Source organism: Corylus avellana, chromosome ca3 (assembly GCF_901000735.1).
Source record: "Corylus avellana chromosome ca3, CavTom2PMs-1.0".
NCBI lineage: Eukaryota > Viridiplantae > Streptophyta > Magnoliopsida > Fagales > Betulaceae > Corylus > Corylus avellana.
The window spans coordinates 28,936,541-28,957,896 of record NC_081543.1 but is presented as its reverse complement, the minus strand read 5'-3'; the positions used below and the strand labels follow the sequence as shown (position 1 = coordinate 28,957,896).

General features: G+C 33.1%; 2 protein-coding genes across 2 annotated transcripts; both read right to left on the bottom strand.

Moving 5' to 3' along the window:
- Positions 1–26: 26 nt before the first annotated feature.
- LOC132175288 (protein STAY-GREEN homolog, chloroplastic-like) lies at positions 27–1,926 on the bottom strand. Its single transcript, XM_059587174.1, has 4 exons — positions 1,546–1,926; positions 1,286–1,459; positions 747–914; positions 27–667 (listed from the first exon to the last, which is right to left on the bottom strand). Exons 1-4 carry the CDS (start codon positions 1,648–1,650, stop codon positions 332–334), a joined length of 783 nt encoding a protein of 260 aa, XP_059443157.1. The 5' UTR covers positions 1,651–1,926; the 3' UTR covers positions 27–331.
- Positions 1,927–8,611: 6,685 nt separating this feature from the next.
- Positions 8,612–16,708, bottom strand: LOC132176502 (agamous-like MADS-box protein AGL19). The gene is made up of 7 exons (XM_059588734.1): positions 16,017–16,708; positions 11,605–11,683; positions 10,063–10,124; positions 9,860–9,959; positions 9,576–9,617; positions 9,447–9,488; positions 8,612–9,049 (listed from the first exon to the last, which is right to left on the bottom strand). Exons 1-7 carry the CDS (start codon positions 16,196–16,198, stop codon positions 8,945–8,947), a joined length of 612 nt encoding a protein of 203 aa, XP_059444717.1. The 5' UTR covers positions 16,199–16,708; the 3' UTR covers positions 8,612–8,944.
- Between the last annotated feature and the right edge of the window lie 4,648 nt (positions 16,709–21,356).

The following is a 21,356-nucleotide window of genomic DNA, read 5'->3' as shown; positions in this document are numbered from 1 at the left end:
AGTCTTCAATCACGCGACAACACATGTCAAGAAATTGTAGCAGTCTTCAATCAATTGCAAGAGATTTATAATACAATTATAGGTCTAACAGTGTAAAGAACACAACCATACAATTACAGCCCTTAATGGGACAGATGGCATTTTATCAATGCCGACAAAGCACAAAGGTTGCGTCCAAAAAAGGAAACTTCGAGGACCAACCCCAACCATAACATTAATTATTATGAACTGCTGGGGTTCTAAAGGAGAAGGCTTGTATTTACAATGAGCACACATTTTTCATACGCTAATACGCTATAAAACAAAGCTTAATGAATGGCAAGGAGACACGTCATCGAGTATGTTGCTGAAAGCTCTGCTGCTGCTGCTGGGCCCCAAAACTTTCTTCATTCTCATGGGGAAGCTTTGCTGGCCATTGGATCGAGCTCAATGGTGGGAAGCAACAGCTGCAGTCTTCTTGGCAGGGCTCAGGCATTTTGTCCACTTGGACCCCACCCACACCCCCACCCCCACTGGTTGGCGCTGCAGCCTCCTTGACTGGGCCCCAGCATTCCGCCTTGTTGAATTCCGGAATGTTTGAGTGGAAGTAAACCCAAACCAGAGCCTCCTGCAGTTCAGGGTAGTTGTTGAACAAATTGACATCTCCATGAACAAAGGCCTTCAATACCTGTTCATGCAAATCCCCCATCAAAAATCTTACTTATAATTAGGGAATCATTTAAGATGTTAATATATAAGAAGTTTACCACAGGGAGTTCTTTGCAGAAGATGAAGTATCTAAGCCTAGCAAACAAATCCAAAAGAAAATGGCCCCCACTTATATGACAGTGAACATGGAGGGACATCTTTCCCTGCACTTTCTTCCACTCTGCCACCACTTCATCTCTTTGTAATCTGTTGTACCACCCTTGCAACTGAAATTAAAATTCAAAAATTTTCCCTCTTTCAGCTTCTCAAAACATACATGATAAAAGCATATAAAAGAACATACTAGCAGCAATCTTATATTTCTAGTAATCCTCTGTAATCCCCTGCTTCCCCTCTGTTTTTGTTTTTTCCCCCAAAATTTTATGTTTTTTTTTTTTTTCACTTTGCCTTTTCTAGTTAGGAATAGGAACAGATCCACATCTACCTTTCCTTAAATAGCATGTTTTTGGTGTAAACAGGCACCTCTTCTCCTTGCTAAATAAGTAATCTAACCCATATGGTTCCCCTTTCCTATTGATACTCAAAAAAGGATTAAAAGATCAATTTTTAGCACATGGGTCTCAGAGATCAGGATTACCTGAGTGTTGTTTATTTTCTGAGAGATGGCAAGAGTGATCTTAGAAGTAATATCACTATGTGTAAGGGTATAAGCCCTATGAAGCTTCCCAGGATGCTTCTCTTCATCCACTCCCAAAAACAGTACCTTCAGCTTTGAAGATTCAAATATAGAAGGCCCAAACAACCTTGCGACCTGATCCAATCAAACAAATAGAAACCCCTTTTTATGTCCTGGTAATAAAAATAAATAAATAAATAAATAAATAAAAAGATTCTTACAGGAACAATAGCCAAGTTCTTCCTCTTGAGTCCTTTTCTGTACAGAAAGAGTGAAGACTGTTTTAGCTTTGATGGGAGCACAGGAGCAGCAGCCAAAGTTCCCATGTATCTCTATTAACTATTAAGAGACCTGCTTGGACTCGTTCCCTGTAGCTCCAATCTTTGCGGGCACCCAGATATGGAAACTGCGTGATATAATTTTCACAATCCCTTAAAAGTAGGACTCTGAAATGAAATCCGTGCGTATGCTTTTGCTTTTGCTTTGGGCTTTTGCTTTGCTTGTTAGCTCAGCGTGGTTGAAAACTTTGCAGCTTTTGGGGGCTTCTGGAGGAAGTTCATGCGTGAGAGTCTTGCCACCCTCTCCCTTAAATTGCGGTTGCTTCGGTTTATAGATTTCCTACCCTTAATTGACTCGTGGGGGACATTTGCAGCTTCCACGTCGATTTGTTTCCCACATGCACCATCCTGCTATGTCTTACTCAAATTCGTAATCGTACGTGCAATAATTTCAAGAAAGATATAAAAAAAAATTAAAAAAAAAATGTAAATTTCACTCTCACGATCACTTTCTAACGTGTCCGTAAAATTTTGATTCATTATCAAAGTTTAGATTCAATAATTATTTTTACTACTATGTTAAAAAGTGTGGGCCTGGGACCCCACAAGGCCAGATTGGTACTGTCCTTAGAAGGCATGGCTTGCAAGTTGTAACTCATGAGAGCTGGTGGTTATTGGGAATAGTCGAAGCACCCGTTTAGCCACGAAATGAGATTGATTACGTACTCCTAATCAACGACTCTCTTGCCTTGCACGCCATCTCTTTTCTCTATTATGTGCAGAAGGATAGATAATTCAATTAAAGGTATTGAACCAAACTTACCCGTTTGGTACAAAGCTGAATAATCCGTTTTCTTATACAATCCGCACATACACAGCTTATTGCTTAACAAACAAAAACACCTCTACAGCATATGACATAAAATAAATGCATGCATTACTTCAGAACAAGTTCTAGAGAGAAGCAGACCTTAAAAAAAAAAAGGAAACTCAAAATGGGTTGCCAAACTGGCCCTTAGTTTGACTGCACTTGCAACAAATTTGACTGACAACTAATGGTTTGGTTAACCCGCAGAGGTTGACTTAGTGGTGAAGACGTCAGCATGAGGCATAAAATTCTACCAACTAACCAACCCACTTCAATTGAAATAAACACAACGCCGAAGTGCTATGAGAGGTTTACTACCAAAACAAAATCAAAACCATTTTAGTTTTTTATAACTAAAATATCTGTACGTCTATTTTTTCTATTAAAAAAAAAGAAAAAAAAAGAAGAGGGTTAACTTCGCATAGATCTTTTGAATTTTTACGCCTTTTGAAAAGATCCTTCAAAATTTAAAACTCTTAATTTTATACACTTAAACTTTTAATTTGATGTAATCTACTTCCTCTATTAGGATTTGACGTTAAATCTTAATAGAGGCTATGAAAAATACATAAATGCTATTTTTTTTTTTTAATGTGGAATTAAGGGTAAATATATAATTTTATAAAAATGTTAGGAACAAAATCCTAACAGAATAGGTAAATTGCATCAAATTAGAAGTTCGAATAGTGAAATTGAGAGTTTTTTAATTTTGAGAAGTCTCCTTAAAACGCGTAAAAGTTTAAAAAACTTTCAGAAATTTTTCCAAAAAATAAACATTATATCCCATTAAATTCCATCATCAAACACTTACATTTTTTAACCAAAAAAAAAAAAAAAACTAATCCAAAAACACTAACAAACAAACATATTAATTATCACTGGTCAGTGACATTGTACTGGATGAAAGATTTTTTATTTATTTTTTTATTTTTTTTTTTTTATGGTTTGATACTTGATGAAGGATTTGATCCCTATAGTATCTGCAAAAAAAAAACAAGATTGGGGTCCCTGGTAAGGTTCCTCATTAAAAAATTTTAAAAAAAAATCAGAACCGACACCTTATTTAACATCAATGGCTGGACCAAAATAAGTAGAGAAACGTGCAATTATTGTGAAAAATACGATACAATCATATATTTAAATATTTCTATCCATCACGTTTATTTTGTGATCTACTTCGAAGGGAGTTGTCGCTCTCGAGTAGCTTATAGGAGAGGAAGCAGAAAAGCAAAAACAAAAAAAACAAAAAGATATGACCCAAGGGTTGTTAAATAAAAACACTCACTCGCGAACAAGTTTGGGCTCACTTGATTTGGTTTCAATTTGTTTAATACATAATTTGATCGTAAACATAAAGTTATATTTGATTGTTAAACGATTTAATGACTGTAAACATGTCTCAAATCATGAGTTTAATTTAACTCGTTAGCTCGAGTGTAAGTGTAGATAGTAATATTCTGTGCCAATATAAGATCATAGTGTGTAAGTACTAGTGTACCATGTTACTAACTAGTATAATAAAGTTAACTACATGTTTAAGTATTTGAAACAGAGTAAGCATAATTCTGGTGACCATTCACATAATAGTTAATACAAAAATTATGTCAATGGAAATCATATACATAATATACATAATCATAATTATTTTTTATTATTATTTTTTTTCATATGGTTTATTTTAACCCCTAGAGAAACTTGTAGCATATATATGGAAAAGGTTATTCTAGTCATTGGACCTCTGCGATGCGACTTGATCATCATGTCACAAGATCTCCGCGACAAATGATTAATTACCTCGTTTAGAGTATTCATTGCTTGTAAATTGAAATCTTCAAAAACCCAGTGCAGTTTGTACATATAAATATATATCGTTTTAATTTTTTTTTACACGGTTTTTTACATATTTTATGAGATAGACCGAGAGTATCTCTGGGATTATGTTTGAGAAATAAAGCTTTCAAGTCAAAAAGTGCTAAAAGTGCATTTTTGCCTTCTTTTTTTTCTTTTTTTTTTTTTTTACCCTTAAAAGCGCTTTCAATTTCTCTTACCAAACAGATACTTTTTCTTCAAACATATTTTTTTAGTGTTAAACGCACATCCAAATAGACTCTGAGTCTGAGAGAATCAAAACATTGGTTACTCGTAAATACTCTCTTAATGATGAAGATTAAATTACTAATAACTTCTTCTCTTTTTTTTTCTTTTTTTTTTTTTAACTTAAAAAAAAAAAAAAAAAAAAAAAAGGCCAACATCTTATCAAATTATTATCAAAAAAGTTTAAGACTCGAAAGAAAAATTCAAATATCATTTCTTTCTTGTATTATGAGGAAAAAAAAAAAACCTTTTCTTGCATCAATTGGTGTGATTCAATAGAGACGATTTTGTAGTTTTCAGTATTTCCACTCTTGGCTCGGGCCTTTACCATCTCATTTAAAAATCGAGTACCCCGGTTCATATATTAATATAATATATTTCTCATTAAATGCTGAAACATGGCTTATTGAGAAATGGTAAAATCTAATAAAAACTTCACATTTTGCCCATAAAAGTTCACATGGCAAGATGTCACATCATTTTCTTTTTTTGTGGAGGGAAAAAGACATAACAAAAAGAAGATGATGTGGCAATTATTTTATTAGTAATAGAACACGTGGCAAAACAATAACCCTTAGATGAAAAATGAAGGGCCTAGATCTAAAATTTCAGAAGCTAGAATTTCACTAAGAATTTCAGTAGATCCAGATCCATCTTGCCACATGAACTTTTATGGGTAAAATATGAAGTTTTTATTAGATTCTAGCATATCTCTGGCTTATTTTAAACGCGTAGATGAGATGAATGGATGAGATTTATGAATTTAAATATCTCAATTTTAAAGAAAATTTTAGAGAATATCAATCCCCATCTAATATCTAAATATTTCTATTCATCACATGTATTGTGTGATCTACTTCCAAGAGAGTTGTCGCTCTCGAGTAGCTTATAGGGATTACAAATTGGAGTAAGACCAATAATTAATAAGGAAAAACAAAATAGAAAACAGTAAAGACCAAACAAAAAAAAAGAGAGACAGAGAGACGGGCAGAAAAACAAAACAGAATAGTTAAAAAAAATAAAAAATAAAAAATAAAAAAAAAAAGGACCAAGACTAGGGTTGTTAATTAAAACACGAGCCTCGTCAATAGGTTTGAGTTCGCTCGGATAAACTCGATTCAGTCTCTGTTTCTTTAATAAAGAATTTGATCATAAATACAAATTATGCAAGATTATTAAACGAAACATAGCTTAAATGAGTTCGATTTAACTTGTTAGCTTGGTCATATATGTGTTTGAGTATAAATAGTATAAATTATAGTGTATAAGTATTAACATATTTAAGTTACAAACTAGTTATAACAAATTTAACTAAACGTATAAGTATTTGATATCCCCTTTAAATAATATTTTTTTATTTTATTTTCTCACCTTTCTCCTTCACGGAGGCACCCATATTCTCTCTCTAGAATAGAACCAGAGCTTGGAACCAAATTCATGTATAGCTTGGCCTTTTCTCTCTCTCACTCTCACTCACGGCCTTCTATCTGAACAGAGGAAGTGGGTTTGGGTCAAAAGGGTCCTCTTGTATGGTGTTGGAGAAGAGCAAGGTAAAGCTGGGGATGGCTCTTCGATCGGGTCTGTTGATTTTGGGCGTATGTTTTGAGTGAAGGAATTGAATTGGGTATGTGGGTTTTGCGTATTGTTCTACGGTAAATGTTGATGTAGACGATCTAGTTTGGTGGTGGAGATGGAAAAGGTGCAGCGGCGGAGTCAGTTTGGTGGTGGAGGTGCTCGTTCCCTCGGTGGCGGTGGGTGGGCAACGGACGGCTTGGTGGCTTCAAGAGATGGTGGATGTTCAGTGAAGGGCGAGAGGGATAAGAGGGAGAGAGAGAGAGAGAGAGAGAGGAGAGAGGAGAGAGAGGGCTATGAAAGTCTACTGTATAGTAAAATGGATGAAAACTTTCAGGGAAAATGCTAAATATAACTATATGGCCATTTTGAAAGAGCTGGTGGAGATGCTTTCACATAATAGTTAGTGAAAATCTTTATAATACACATAATAATACAAAAATTATGTTAGTGAAAATCTTATACGTATTCATAACTTACCTTCATATTATTTATAGAGCCCATTCTCAATAGGATTTACACTGTTACGTGAGACTTGTAGTATCATCACACACACAACTTTCCTTCATATGGTTCATATATATATTAAAGTAATTTAATAAATCTTATAATTTTTCATTAGTATAACATATATTTTTACTAATTTTTTTAAGATGTCTCGCTCATTTCCTCTCTGTTTCTTCAAGGACCTTAACTCACGAGATCTCTTCAAAAACCCAAATGCAGTTTGTATATATATATATTTATCGTTGTAATTTTATTTTTTTTTTTACACGGTTTTTCACATATTTTATGAGATAGACTGAGAGAATCAAAACGTTGGTTACTCGTAAATACTCCCTTAATTATTGCTGAAAATAAAATTACTAATAACTCCCTTTTCGCGACAATTTCTGACCTTTTTTTTTCATTTCTCTTAAAAAAAAAAAAAAAAAAAAAGTCGACATCTTATCAAATTGTTATCAAACAACTTTAAGACTCGCCAAAAAAATTCGAATACCATTTCTTTCTTGTATTATGTGAAGAAAAAAAAAAAAAAAACACTTTTCTTGCACCAATTGGTGTGATTCAATAGAGACGTTTTTGTAGTTTATTCAGTATTTCCACTCTAACACACTTCCTTGTCGTCCTGAAATTTGAAAAGAAAAATCAAGGTTCCTCCAAGTTGCCTAACTTTTAGGTCATCGTGCTACTACCAACAACAAGAAGAAAAATATGCATCTTTCTAAAGATATTTTTCTATGATTTTGACTGGCCTAAGCATCGAAATGACTTACGTCTTGTTTCGACGAATGTCGTGTATTAAAGAAGAATCACGTAGCATTAATTGATTGGTTTGACGTAATATATTGTTAATTGATTGGATGATAGATTAATAGAATAACCTATTTGAAACCTGAGAAAAATCAAGAACCTAATTGTCGGAATTTAAAAACATAGAAACTAAATTGAAATTTCATGAAATCTTAAAAAACTAAATTTAAATTTTCCTTTTTTAAAACAAAGTAGAGACTGCATAGTTTTTTTTTTTTTTTAATCACAGGATTTTGTTTAAATAAATTTATATTGGTTGCCAATATCATAAACTTTACAAAAAATAAAAATAACCTTTGTTTAATATATATATATATATATATATATCAATTAGAACCGAAAACAAGAAAAGAAATCCAAAATACGAAGGCTAAACTCTAATAACCTTTATGGTGATTTTAGGGAATGGAAGAATGTAGTGCATAGGATTGATTTGATTGTTCATGAATCATGATTAGTATAATGATTAAAAGCGACTAGTTATATTCTATAGACACTATCCTCCTAGAGCATGGACCATCAAAAGCTTCTCCTGCTGTCTTGCATACTTAACACCATCCTTAATTCCTTAAAGAAACTCACACGCTGCAAGAAAATAGTATGCATTTGTGATGTAATACTACATAATTTTTTATTGAAACAGGTTTCTTTTTAAGTTACTGAACGAGGTATTCATGTTTTGTCAAAATGTTCATACAACAAAGTAGGAATACAAATTAAGGCTTTTTTTTTAAAAAAAAAGTTATTTATTAACGTATTTGAGAAGAGAGAACTTCAAACTAATAATAATAATAATAATAATAAGTAATGTTATATACTACACGAACATCCTTCGAAGTTGATGTTGCTAACGAAAAAAAAAAATTCCAAAAGCTACTAGTCTTTGTCACATCACATTTGTAGAATATTTGTAGGATGTTTGTGTAGTATGTAGCATTACTATACAAAAAAAATGATATATACTATCCCATTGGGGGCTGATGAGGTAATGTCCATCAACCCGTAGATCAAGCATTGTTAAAAAAATATAAAATAAAATAAAAAATCTAAGGACTGATAGATATTACATTATTACTACATCAACCCAATAAAATGGGAGTGTGATGAGAGTATAGTCTATAGCATTACTATTAACAAAAATAATACAGAAAACAAAGTAGGTTAACAAATATAATGTCCATAAAATTACATAGACATTAGACATACGCACTAGTTCAACCAGAAAGTAATGGAGAAAAAGATTACTTAAACAAAAAGCATTCCCTCCTTCTGCTCTTCTACACTAGTAGTTTGGCAAGACAAGCAACAACATGTCAATATTCATATATATATATATATATATATTTATATATGGCCCAAGTTCCTTTTTCTCAGAGCACTTAGATTCCACACAATTTATTAGGCTTCAATTCATTCATGACTATTGTATTGAAGTCTCTAATTGGTGTAGGTTTCAACTTTCAAAGGTAAACTAGATTTACAATCCAATCAACTTCATCTTTTGGGTGGCCCTATGAACAATTCTGTTTCCACCTCCACACTTCCTCCATGAAGCACTTCTTGCTGTTCACTTGAAGGGAGTGGTAGTGGCATGCCACACTGCACATATCAATTTTACAATATTTATTACAACTCATACAAAATTCTTGAGTTAATTACACTTAATAATCTCCTTCAATTACCACTTATTTACAGATTGTTCCTACAAACTGTCACCTATCACACTCAACCCTCTTCAACTACCACGTCATCTATTAGCCCATATCGTCAAAATAGACGGAATCTCAAACACGTACCATGCGCGTACATTTTTTAGACTTGATATTACACTATTTCAACTAGTTTTTGTTATTAGGATAACCCAATCCTTATGTATTAATACTGTCTCAGAATTATAAATTATCTAATTAGTCTGTAAATAACTTTGTAGTAAAAGCTGTAGATTTTCCGTCAATGAAATTGAAGTTAAAAGGGAAAGTAGGGTGAAAGAGGTTACCTTCCCACGTAACTTAATATTCTCTTCCAGCAGGCATCTCTCCTGAATAAAGCCAACAGAAAATGTCAACAACAATAATCAACTTAATTGTGGAGTACAAAACATAGATTACTAATATTACATCTTTACCTGCTTCCTTAGCTGCTCAATGTGCTCCCTGAATAATTGATTCTGAGCATGCACGCAAAGATTTGCTTAGCAATACGTAGAGGAGTAAGCTTTAACAATATCATAAAAATGTCATCAAACATGCCGGGCGGGGGCGGGGGCAGAACTATAATTTGATTCTGGGTTGGAGAAAATTCTTTTAATCCGATCTATTAAACTAAGAATTTTCTGCAACTCAATTTGAATGAAAACTTTGCTAATCAAAAGTTATTCATAATATATTTGAAGATGGATATAATATTTACCTTTCTTTCCCTAATTTTAATAAGGCCTCGCTCCAACTGGTTCTCTACCTGCTGAAGCTCATCAATTGAGCATAATTCCAGACCATCTCCCAAGAGTTTTCTGCAATATATTCAAGTTTCCAAGTACAAACAGATCTTCGTAATTGTGATCAACAAAATAAGCTATAAATTAATTAAGGCCCTTAATGCTGATTTTCACAAACCGTTTAGATGCATCAAGAAGCTCGATTTTCTTTGCCAAGCTTAAAGCGTCGTCCTTCGGATGCTGCATGCAAAACCAATAACCAGAACTGAATATCATTTTTCCTAGCATCATCATATAATTATACAGTTTCTTTAACACCATTATCTGCAAAGATTATGGCTCCGTTTGTCAATATGTTTTGAGTTATTTATAAATGTTTTTATTATATTTTAAAAAAAAAAAAAAAAAAAAAAAAAAAAATCAAGAAGGAGAATTATTTAAACAAACAAAGCCTATATTTCTTGGATAGCCATCACAGGCGTTTTTCAATTGTACACCATCATTTGCACTTCCATGTCAATGGCAAAACCATGGGTCAATTAAAAAATGCATACAGTATTATATGCTCAAGATTCTCTGAATAGGAAGAATTTCAATTAATTTTTCAATATTATAAAGGAAAATGCTCAAGATACAACAACTTTTACTACAATCTATTTATAAACACGTGGCGATCCACATGAGTGCCATATGACATAACATGGGTCAAAAAATTAAGCAGCACAATTTGACATTCAAATTTAATTGTTTAGTAACTAACGTGGTAAGTGTTAAGTGAATTATCATGTCAATTTGTAAAAGACTTATAGTAAAGTTGTAATACCCTAGCAATACTCTTGTATAAAACCATTAGCATGGCGTACCTCATAATCCATATATTTACAAAACTATCTATAGTTCTTTTAGAAGTGGAGCAGTGTTGGAAACTAGAGAATTAAAAGTTTATTATCTGATTGATAGAATAATTAGTGTAATTTGATCTTTCGGTTTCTTTTGCAATTTCTAAGATAGCTATGGACATTGTGAAGATAAGACTTAGAAATAAACGAGATTTTGATCTTCTTGCAGATTATTTGGTTGTGTGCATGCAGAAAGAAATTGTTGAAAAGTTTAGTACAGATATTTTATTCACTGGAAGTCTGGAAGAGAATCACGTACAATTATCATATATAATTGATGTGATTTTTTTTTTTTTTTTAACATTTTGTTTTCTCTCTATTTTGGCATATTTGAATTTAAAGTTGATTAGACATCGCTCATATGAAGGTTTTAAGCACTCTTTTATGTGGATGATATGAAGGTTCTTTAATTGCAACCACTCATATCATCCACGTATAATAGAGTGCCGAAAACATTAAACAAATTAAAACATTAATATATCATCTACTTTAATTCTGCCCTCAAATTCTCATGGAAAAAACCAAGGCAAATTTGGATATTGGAATGAAGGGGTAAACCCATAAACTACTATAAACAGCTTGGTTATGGTGGCATTATGCAAACACTTGAATGTGTGAGGGGATATGAAGTGTGCTACAGAAATTTATGAAGAATTTGCCATGATGACAAAGGCTAGCTACAACTACTCCAGCAATTTAGAAGAGATCTTTAAAGTATTATAATGCCCTTTTTCTGAAGAATTAAAGAGATTTATACTTTTGTGTTGCAAGCTAAAGGTTAATTATCTCCTCGATCTAGCAAATGCAAATGGAGGGCAAACCTGGGTGGTTTCTTGAGATTTGCTGCCGAGCCCCAGATCCTTGGCTCTCTTCTGATAGCGTTCTATCGTCTTGCTTATACTGAAGAATGGAGCATTTCCCGATCAAAACAACTTTCATTAGTACACACACATATATACATGTTAACAAGTTTCATGCAGCTATGACGACATACATGCGGATAATATATGATCGTGTCAGAAAGATCACAAATCAACAATTGTTTATAATCTTCCTAATTATTTCAATCATAATAAATGGTTCACATCGAGTTTTTGGGTTAAAATTATCAAAAGCAAAAGCTTTAAGAATAAAATAGAAACTCATTCCAAAGGTGCAGACCTCTCTTTTTTATTAACATAGCACCAAATTTGGATGTAGAATGAAGGAAATTGCATTCTGAGTTTCAAGTAACATGTAAATAAGCATGAAGTATCATTTTATGAAAATCGAGTAAATCTTTGTTCTAAAACAGTACTTTACTTTCAAACTACTATCACAATCATTTCTTAAATTATTACTACATGTCAGCATTTTATGATAGGTCAATTATTCTAGTGGTTATTCATCCAAACAAAAAGCAAAAAAGTTTTGAATAATGCTTTTCAAAACTTTCTTGTTAAGGCTAAAAGGTTTATTCTGAATATTTCCAAAACTTTGTTAAGTGTTGAGTTCGAACATTGTTTCCGTTATTTACTTTCAATTTTAATTAAATATTTTTACGTGTTGAGTTTCATTTGGGAAGTTTGAACTCACATGTGAAATGAAAAGTTAAAATATTAATTAACTTATATATTAAATTAACATTTTCGTCTTAATTTATACTTTTGAGAAAAATAATAGTTAAACAAACTTAGCCTTTTCCTCTTAATTTATACTTTTGAGATAAATAATGATTAGTCAAACTTAGTGCTCCGATACTTACATGATGGAGGCATGCAGCCTATTTGCTCCTAATTAAGTAAGAGTGACAGGTCTACGATGAAAACCCAGCGATATCATGATATTGAGGGCTGTGATTGACTGGCTGGCTAGTGAAAGTATTTCTAACCATGATGAAAATCTTATGGTGATTTAAGATTTAGAAACTGATGATAGCTAGCTGGCCACTTTGATCAAGAATTGCAAATTTTAAACTTACATTTTAGTTAATCTAGTTTCAAGTAAAATGAAATTTAAATATGAAGATTAGCAAGTTCACACCATGGGGAAGATTAATTATTTTTATTTTTTTATTTATTTTTTATTTTTTTATAAATAATTAAAGAGCAATGCTATACACCATACTTTTATCCCACTTTGTTGATGTGGTACTGTCAATCACCCTTTATATCTTTTCGATTTTTAAAATAGATGATTACGCATCGGTAAAGTGGGATAAAAGTATGGTATATAACATTTTTCATAAATAGATGCATTCACTTATAGGAGAAAACAATATAAAAGCAAATCTCAAATAAATCACTTATTGTTAATAAGATCAGCATTGTTAGGAGTACTACAGCTTTTACTACAATTCATTTACAAGTTGCCATGACAATCCATGTGGCACTTACTTCATAAGCAAGTAAAATGTGTATGGCCACCTGACACTTACCATGCACATTTATAAATTGACATGGTAGTATACGTGACACTTATCACATTTGCCTCTAAAATGGGAGTTGTTACACGGCAGTTCACATGACACTAATTCCCATAAAATGACGACTGGCACGTGATTTTGTAAGAAAATTTTAGTAAAAGATGTAATACCCCAATGATTTTCCTAATGAAAGTACAGTTGATAAATTATATACACTAATTTGATTTACAATTTGATATGATTCTCCTCTTCCACCATCTTTGCATATGTTTTGATAAGCAATTAAAAGTAGGTCCGATATTAAAAAGAAAGGGAAAACTTCACTTAACTATCCTGAACTTTCACCACTTTTACAATTACCGCCCAAAGTTAAAAAAATCTTACTTTAGCGTATCAAACTTTCAATTTTTTGCAATGTCATCCCTCCATTAGAATTTTCAGTTAAATCTTGTCAAAATTCTTGAAATACTCATATTTTTTATAATAAAAAATTGCAAAGATTCAGGCATTGGTCAGGATTTAACAAAATTTGCAAAAATACCTATGCCTAAATCTTTGCAATTATTTTATTATAAAAAAGGTATTTTAGAAATTTTGACAATATTTAACCAAAAAATCCTAATGAAGAGGGGACATTGCAAAAAATTGAAAGTTCGATACCTTAAATTTAGAATTTTTGAACTTTAGGGAGGTAATTTCAAAACGCGTGAAAATTCATGAAAGTTTTGTAAAGTTTCCCCTAAAAGTGAACACAAAAGTTAGTAATGCTAGACAAATTAACAACCCATGCAACAAACTTGTCCAAAGTCACATGGCCATCATCTGGATTTTCATCATTATAAAAGAAAACTACTACAACCTTTCAATAAACATTTAGTTGTGCCCTTGGGTCATTGGGTTTTTCTTTAATTTTGGTAGGAGAAATCTCTGTTTGTAATAAGCATTTTCTTGTAAAGGGGTTTTATGTTGCTGGTATCTTAATAAACAGCCTCAAGCTTTTGGTTGCTTAGAAGGAATGGACTTGCAATGTGCTCGAAATGCATTTTTGCTACCTTCTAAATATTATGTTTGTGTAGATTAGGGAAACGCAGATTTTTATGCATTCAACATATAGCATAGGATTAAATTGACTAATTGATTTTATTATGTTTTCCTAAAACTCCATAATATCTTCCTACAGGCTGCATGCTTAATATATATAAATGGACTCAAACCCATTAGCTTAAACTTTTGAATTGGATTAGTATCCAAACATATATATTAATGTACTCTTGGTAGACTCCATAAATGATTCTCTCTCTAACGAAATAAATGAGAGAAGTAGAAGCAAAGAAAGCAACAAAGTGTACTCTTAGCAGACTCCATAAATGATACGCCCTTTGTTGGTAATGCCCAATACAACTACATTTTTTGTTTCTATCAAATTACCTTGTTTGAAATATTTATAGAGAAATAAAGTGTAATAAAAAGACAAGGTGCATGTACCGAGCAAGGTACTCTGAGACATAGTACTAAACCAGAAGGAACAAAAAGAGAGAGAACATGTAAACAAAAATCAAATTGACTTTTCAGCAAGAAGTGACAAATCTCTATAATGATCACTTTAGTCAAAGTCTCAATCAAGAATGTAGGTGCATGCATTTAACTTTCCAAATTACCATGAATGAAATGAATATAGAAAAAAACAACAGAATACTTGTAGACACTTCTAGCTCCAAAACCGATCCTCAGAAAGGTGTATGAGCAAATCTGAGTAGTATTATCTATTTCCCATTAAATGCCTTAGTAAATCTTTTCTTTTTTCAAATCAAGCCTGTGATTTGATGAATGATGAAGCATAAAATTATAGTAGTTTGAGATCTGAAGCATAACAGTTTAAGCTCTATGCATAATCTCATATACATTTAAATATTCTGTACACGTCTTAAGGCTTGAAAGAAAGAGATGGGTCCATTATAATTAATTAATAGCAATATTAGGATACGAATCTACATAACTTTTTGTTCACTTGATTTAATTATTTAATATACCCATATTAACTAAATTATGTGGTTAAAATAAAAGAAACAAGTACAACACAAACATCAAGGTTAACCTAAATCAATAGGTAGAGTGTTGGAGAAAGAGGCCTCCAATACTTTTCAGACGTACTATTTACAAAATGAACATTACCAGTACAGTAAGAGCGTGAAGCAGAAAATTTTTTCTCAGAAGTCAGAAGTACCTCTATAATAATCAAAAAGATTCCATATATTTTGTCAGTCATCTGTTATCAAGAACCATTTGCATAAACAAATTACATCATTTATAGACTAGGATCAAAGCTATATATATATATTTTGGATGAAAAATGCAAATCAAAAATATATATTCTCAGCCCTTAACTCTCTCTCTCTCTCTCTCTTTGCCCAAGAAAATAAGTAGATGAAAAATTGGGGGAATAGAGCAATAGTAAAATGGAAAATCTCCATGATCGGTCAAGCAGGTAAATCAACACATGAACAAAATTAGGTAGTGTCTGATTAGGAATAATAATAAAAATAAAAAAAAAAAAAAAAAAAAAAAAGAGATTAATTATACAGAGAAATCAGAATACAGCCAAACTTATATTGTTGTTATTAAACCATTATTATTTGTTTCTATAAATAACTCAAAATTAAACATAAAGAAAGAGTTTAGGAAGGTTCAATAGTAGTCAAGATGAGTATATTTGACCAGAAAATTTGAAGAGAAAAAAGAAATGCTCAAGATGAGTTTCTAGATCCATGAATTTATCAACTGAATATTGATGAAATGAAAAAAGCAAAGAATTAATGATCTAAAACATACCTGGAGCTGGCAAACTCATACAGCTTTCCTCTAGGAGAGAAAACGATCAGTGCAACTTCTGCATCACAAAGAACTGATAACTCAAAGGCCTTCTTAAGAAGCCCATTTCTTCGCTTGGAAAAAGCCACTTGCCTGCTTGCTGCATTTTCTATGCGCTTAATCTGAGTTTTTCCCCTCACCATTTCTTGCTGCACCTCCAGAGAAGCAGAAAGCCGATTCCAGGAAAAACCCAGAAAAGAAAACGGTAGATTTTTCTGATCACTGAAACCGGATAAAATCTGGATCTAAAACCAAAGTTGATGAACTGCTGTGCAATACCCAGATACAGTTTCTAAAAATAGAAAGGGATTTTAGGGTTAAGGAAATATCAGCAGAGAAACCACCAAAAAAGAGGAAACAAATTAGTGGAAGATTTCAGGGAGATAAGAGATAGACTGAGAAAATCTGAGAAACCCTACACGAGAATGCTTGGATAAAAAGAAACAGAAAGATTGATTGAGTGACTGATTGATTGATTTAATCTCACCACTCCTTTGTTGTTTTCTTTCTGAGCTAGAAGCCTACAAGAACCCTAGAAGATAAATAAAGAAAGCCCAGTAAGGCTAAGAACCTAATCTCTTTCTTTTTTGGGTAACCACAAGGGCAAAAATAGACACATCCCAGAAAAAGAAAAAACAGGAATAAGTGCCAAAAACATATGAACCCGTAATTGGACCATCCAATTAAGGAACCTCATTTTAGAGGCATGGAAATTCGGTGCCATCGAGTGTTTTCACGCAACGTGGACAAACGAGAACGACAACTTCTCTCCTCGGTGACTGCACAGGCGGCAGAGAGGGCGTGTGGGTGTGGAGGGAAAAAACGTCGAACATTCCTGTCGCCTTTTGGTTGCCAGTTACACCTGGACCGGTTGGAACCCAGAGTTGCAGGGAAATTTGGAGCACTGGTTGGGCACCGTAGGATGTTCCCTCGTGGAGTAAAAAGAAAAAGAATGGCTTGTCCGTACGAGATTGTTGGGGCATCCGTACAATGAAACGACATCTGGACCAACCATATATTGACAAGTCAGCCGGTGATGGAAGATATTATTCGACATTGTTATGGTCCTTCTGTGGTTTTGCTTCGGGGCATTTGCTTTTCTCCTTTTCTACTTTCTAGGGGTAATATTCATAGTCGCGTCACTGGTGATGACGAGGAGCGGACTAGGATTTGCCGAAAATACAGTTTCTTTAATGTTTTTATATGTACTTTATTTTTTTATTATTATTATTTTTTTAATATATGACATATATGTAAAAGTAGTAGCTAGAGTGTTTTATATATATATATATATATATATATTTTTTTATTGGTTGTTGATGTTTTTATCTTAAGAAGAATTAAAAAAAAAAAAAAGTATTATCAAACAAATTAAATGTGCCAAAAAACACGCTATAAAATTTACATGAATTTCTAACATTTTTTTCCTCTGAAAAACTAGCAAATGGGTTTGTTAGTTTGTAAAGGATTTTTTTTTTTTTTTTTTAACAATTTAGTTGTAAAGGTTTGATGGTGGCCGGAAGACTGATACTAGCGGTGCTGAGAGTGAGAGTGAGGTTCTTGGTTTAAAAGCAAGAAAGTTTCAGGGTTTTTAGATTTTTAACGACGTTTATAACTATGTAATATTGCATAATAGGATTTGTGATCGCATCTTTTGTCTTAACCTTAATTAAGAATACAATTTCAATCCGTTATATCTATGGAAATAAATTATTAGGCCACAATGTTAATGGTCTTCTGTAAATATGAAAATAAGATTAAAATTTCTTCTCTTTTTCACAGTTTCCAATTAATCATTCCCTCCAAAGTATTTATTTTTATAGGAAAAAAAAGTAATCATTTTTTTTTTTTTCTAATTGAATAAGGAAGGGGTTACAGAGAATGATTATTTTCACTCCTGATCCAAAAGGAAGAAGGAGGGGAGTGGGGACGATCCTAAAAACGAAAAGGGGTGGACTTCTCAACAATAGACCAAAAACAAACTAAAACAGTGCGAAAATAATTACAAAATGTAGGAAATAAGACAAACAAGTAACCTGGTTTTCTCAAGGGACCGCGCAAGGCGGTTTCAAAAGCAAAATGGGCACAGATTAAGGTGAACCTATCTGAACCCTCACTTGTAACCAACAACAACCGCCGGAAGGAGGCTAAAGCGATAAAAGTACTACTAGAGTTCGTAACTAGGACTGTTGTAAAGAGAGGAACCAACACAAATTCAGTTACAAAAGTCTTTACTAAATAAACAAACCAATAAAAAGCTAGTAGACAGTAACCCACAAAACACAAAAAGCAACAAAATACGACAGTAGATAAGAACAACAGGAAAGTAACAAAAAGACCAAAAAACAGTAGCAACGGCCGGGGAGCGGAGTTTGGCGAACACTGGTAGGAGTGTGGCGCAGACGCGCCGGAAGGTGAGATCCACGCGCTGACACATGGTGGTCGGATCTGGCCGGAGGAGGTGGCGTTGGGAAGCTGAGAAGCCGAGAAACGAGGTGAGTTGACGCGTGATGGTGGGAAACTGACCGAAGAGGCTAGATCTAGTTTTGAGAAAACTAGATTTAAAAAACCCAACCAGTTTCGAGGAGGTGAGCGGCGCTGCACAGTGGTGAACAGACAACAACAGAGTGGAGGCTGGTCAGAGAGGATGAAAGAGGTTTGAGCTCTTGGACTAGTTGGAGTGCACAACAACAAAAACAACGGGAAAAAAATAACAAAACTTGAAAATATAAACAGAGAAGAGGGAGGAGAATGGAGAAAAACTCCATATCTCCTCCATGGAAAAACCTCACAAGGAGATGGAAGAAGAAAAAAACCTAAATTTGTAAAATTTTTCTAGAGAGAGGTTAGAGCCTCTCTCTCTTTTGAGTCAATCTCTTCAACTCGATTCTTCTTTCATTTTTCTCCTAAAAGAACGTATAAAGGAATTTAAAAGATCAACAAACTACATTTGATGAGTGTGCCATAAATAGTTTGTCATTTTTCTTTTCCCCGTTTTGATTTGAAAATTTAACTAGTTTTACATTTGTCCCATGGTAAAAAGTATTTAACAATTTTTTTAATTTAAAATTTGTATTGATTAGGAAAAAAAAAATGGATGGTCTAGCACAAGTACAAATTAAGTAAACCTTAGACTATTTACACTTTGCTATGAGCATGTACTAGGGCGAGAATTCGACTCCCGAAATGAAAATTCTCAATTCTAATAGTATTAGTCAACTTAAGTCATACTGATGCCCTAATGGAGGTGGGTCAGGATATAGTTTAGTCGGACTTGAGGGAGCACTTAGAGTTCCCACTGTCTAGGCCCCTCATATACGGTTCTCAGCAGGTATATGCTGCTATGGTTATGCATAGGTAGAATAGCTACAATTTATCTCTCCTGCTTACCTTTTTAATTAGAATATATATATATATCATTCACATATTTTTGAGAGCAGACCTAGAAGAATTTATTTTAGAATTATATTCAGCCCCTAAGTAATGGTCCAGATTCTTGATTGAATTCCATTCTTGGATGGGATGAAGGGAGATAAGCCCAATACTAACTATGAGCCCATGGTAACATGAGAAAGGTGCCACAACTATACTGCTTATTTAGAGCATTCTCAATGGAGGAGCCAAATTTTTATGCAAAATAGCTCCTCAAAACTACTTTTATCTAGTTTAGCTAATGAATTTTTAAATGCATCCACATCCGATTAGCTATATTTTTATCTATATCATTTAAATATTATTAAAAGTGAGTTATTGGAAAAAGAGAACATGTGAGAAAAAAAATAGAAAAAATTTTGGAAAAACGAGAACATGCAAAGAAAAGTAGGAAAAGATTTGGGAAAAAGAGAAAACAGGTGAGAGAAACAATAAAAAATAAAATGACTCCATTAAAAAGTGCTGCTACATTTAGTTTTTTTTTAGCTCTTCCAATCAAATATCTATTTTACATTTTCTTTTGGCTAATCCAATATATAGGGCTTTTTAAACATTTGAAGAATCATTTTATATAAAAATAACATTTGGCTCTTCCATTGAGAATGCTTTTAGTGGGAAGAAGCATGTGTAAGAATGATATTTCTTTCCCTTTGAGGTTCAACCCATGATGAATGTTGGGCCTAGTAATCCAAATACTCGCGCGGCATCGCCCAATGGCAACCCGTCTATAAACCCTCATATTCTTATACCTATTTTTATCGTTCATATTGACTTAAACATTTGAGTTATCTCCCGCCAACCCGTTCCGATAACTGTTCTAACAATGAACATTAAATTTTGGAGACAAGGGTCATTTAAAAAAAAAAAAAAAAAAAAAATTATTATTAATTGTTGGAAAAGAGAAAAGTGGATGAAGATGCATTAAACTCCTTACCTTTATTTATTCATTTAACGATCCATTTGAAGCCTTTTTTAGGCTTTTAAGATTCTGGCTACAGAATAAAAGATAGGCAATAGCACCCTCTCAATTGTCTGGTATACAAGTGAGGTTGGGTTGGAGATAGCTTTTTCGGAAGACCAAAGACTTGACCGATTTTGTTGCAATGAATGATCTGCAGCTAATATTATCTGGAACTGGAAGGAAGCATGCAGTGGGAACATGTGCACTGTTTTTTAAAGTCCTTTATGGGGGGAAGAAACCAAAACAGAAGATTAATGAGAGAAGAAAGTAAAAATAAAAAAGATATTATTCGATCTGCAGATTTTTCAAGTCTCGACGTTGGTGGTGAGCTGAGTCGACAGTGGTCCCTCCTCCTGGCCACCTACTTTTTCTTCCTCACACGCCCAAAAATGCTACTTTTTCTGCCATGCCCCATGCGCCAAGCGCACCCACGCATATCTGGGATTCCCATTTTCCGGTGATCTCATCTTATTCTGGGCGGGCGCGGCAAACAAGATTCACCTCCGTCCAATTACTATCCTAAAGTACGGGTACAATAATGGGAACAGTTTATTGTTAACAAAACTACTCAAAATCTCCCGCCTCAACAAATATGGGCTTAAATTCAAACTCTCTCTCCTTGTTACTTGTTAATAATGAAAAACGCTAAACATCCCAAATTTTTGTTTCAAAAGTTGGTTGTTAAATGATAAGTCATCATTTTATGAGTTGGTAACACACTTCTCAAAATAATAAATCTCATGAAATAGTGACACATTATTTGAGAAGAAAATTTGGAATGTGTAGCTCTTCCTGTTACAATACTAATACTAAGAACATGTTTGGGATTATATTTGAGAAATAGAGCTTTTAAGTTAAAAAACGTTTTTTGGTAAAAGCTTCATTTTTAAGTTTTTGCCAAAAGTGTG

Coding starts and splice junctions, on each gene's coding strand:
- LOC132176502 (XM_059588734.1), bottom strand. CDS start 16,198: ATGGTGAGGGGAAAAACTCAGATTAAGCGCATAGAAAATGCAGCAAGC. Junction 10,125..11,604: donor AATCTCAAGAAACCACCCAG/GTTTGCCCTCCA, acceptor TTTTGCATGCAG/CATCCGAAGGACGACGCTTT. Junction 9,960..10,062: donor CTTCTTGATGCATCTAAACG/GTTTGTGAAAAT, acceptor AATATATTGCAG/AAAACTCTTGGGAGATGGTC.
- LOC132175288 (XM_059587174.1), bottom strand. CDS start 1,650: ATGGGAACTTTGGCTGCTGCTCCTGTGCTCCCATCAAAGCTAAAACAG. Junction 915..1,285: donor AGAAAATAAACAACACTCAG/GTAATCCTGATC, acceptor TTTTAATTTCAG/TTGCAAGGGTGGTACAACAG. Junction 668..746: donor TCTGCAAAGAACTCCCTGTG/GTAAACTTCTTA, acceptor TTGCATGAACAG/GTATTGAAGGCCTTTGTTCA.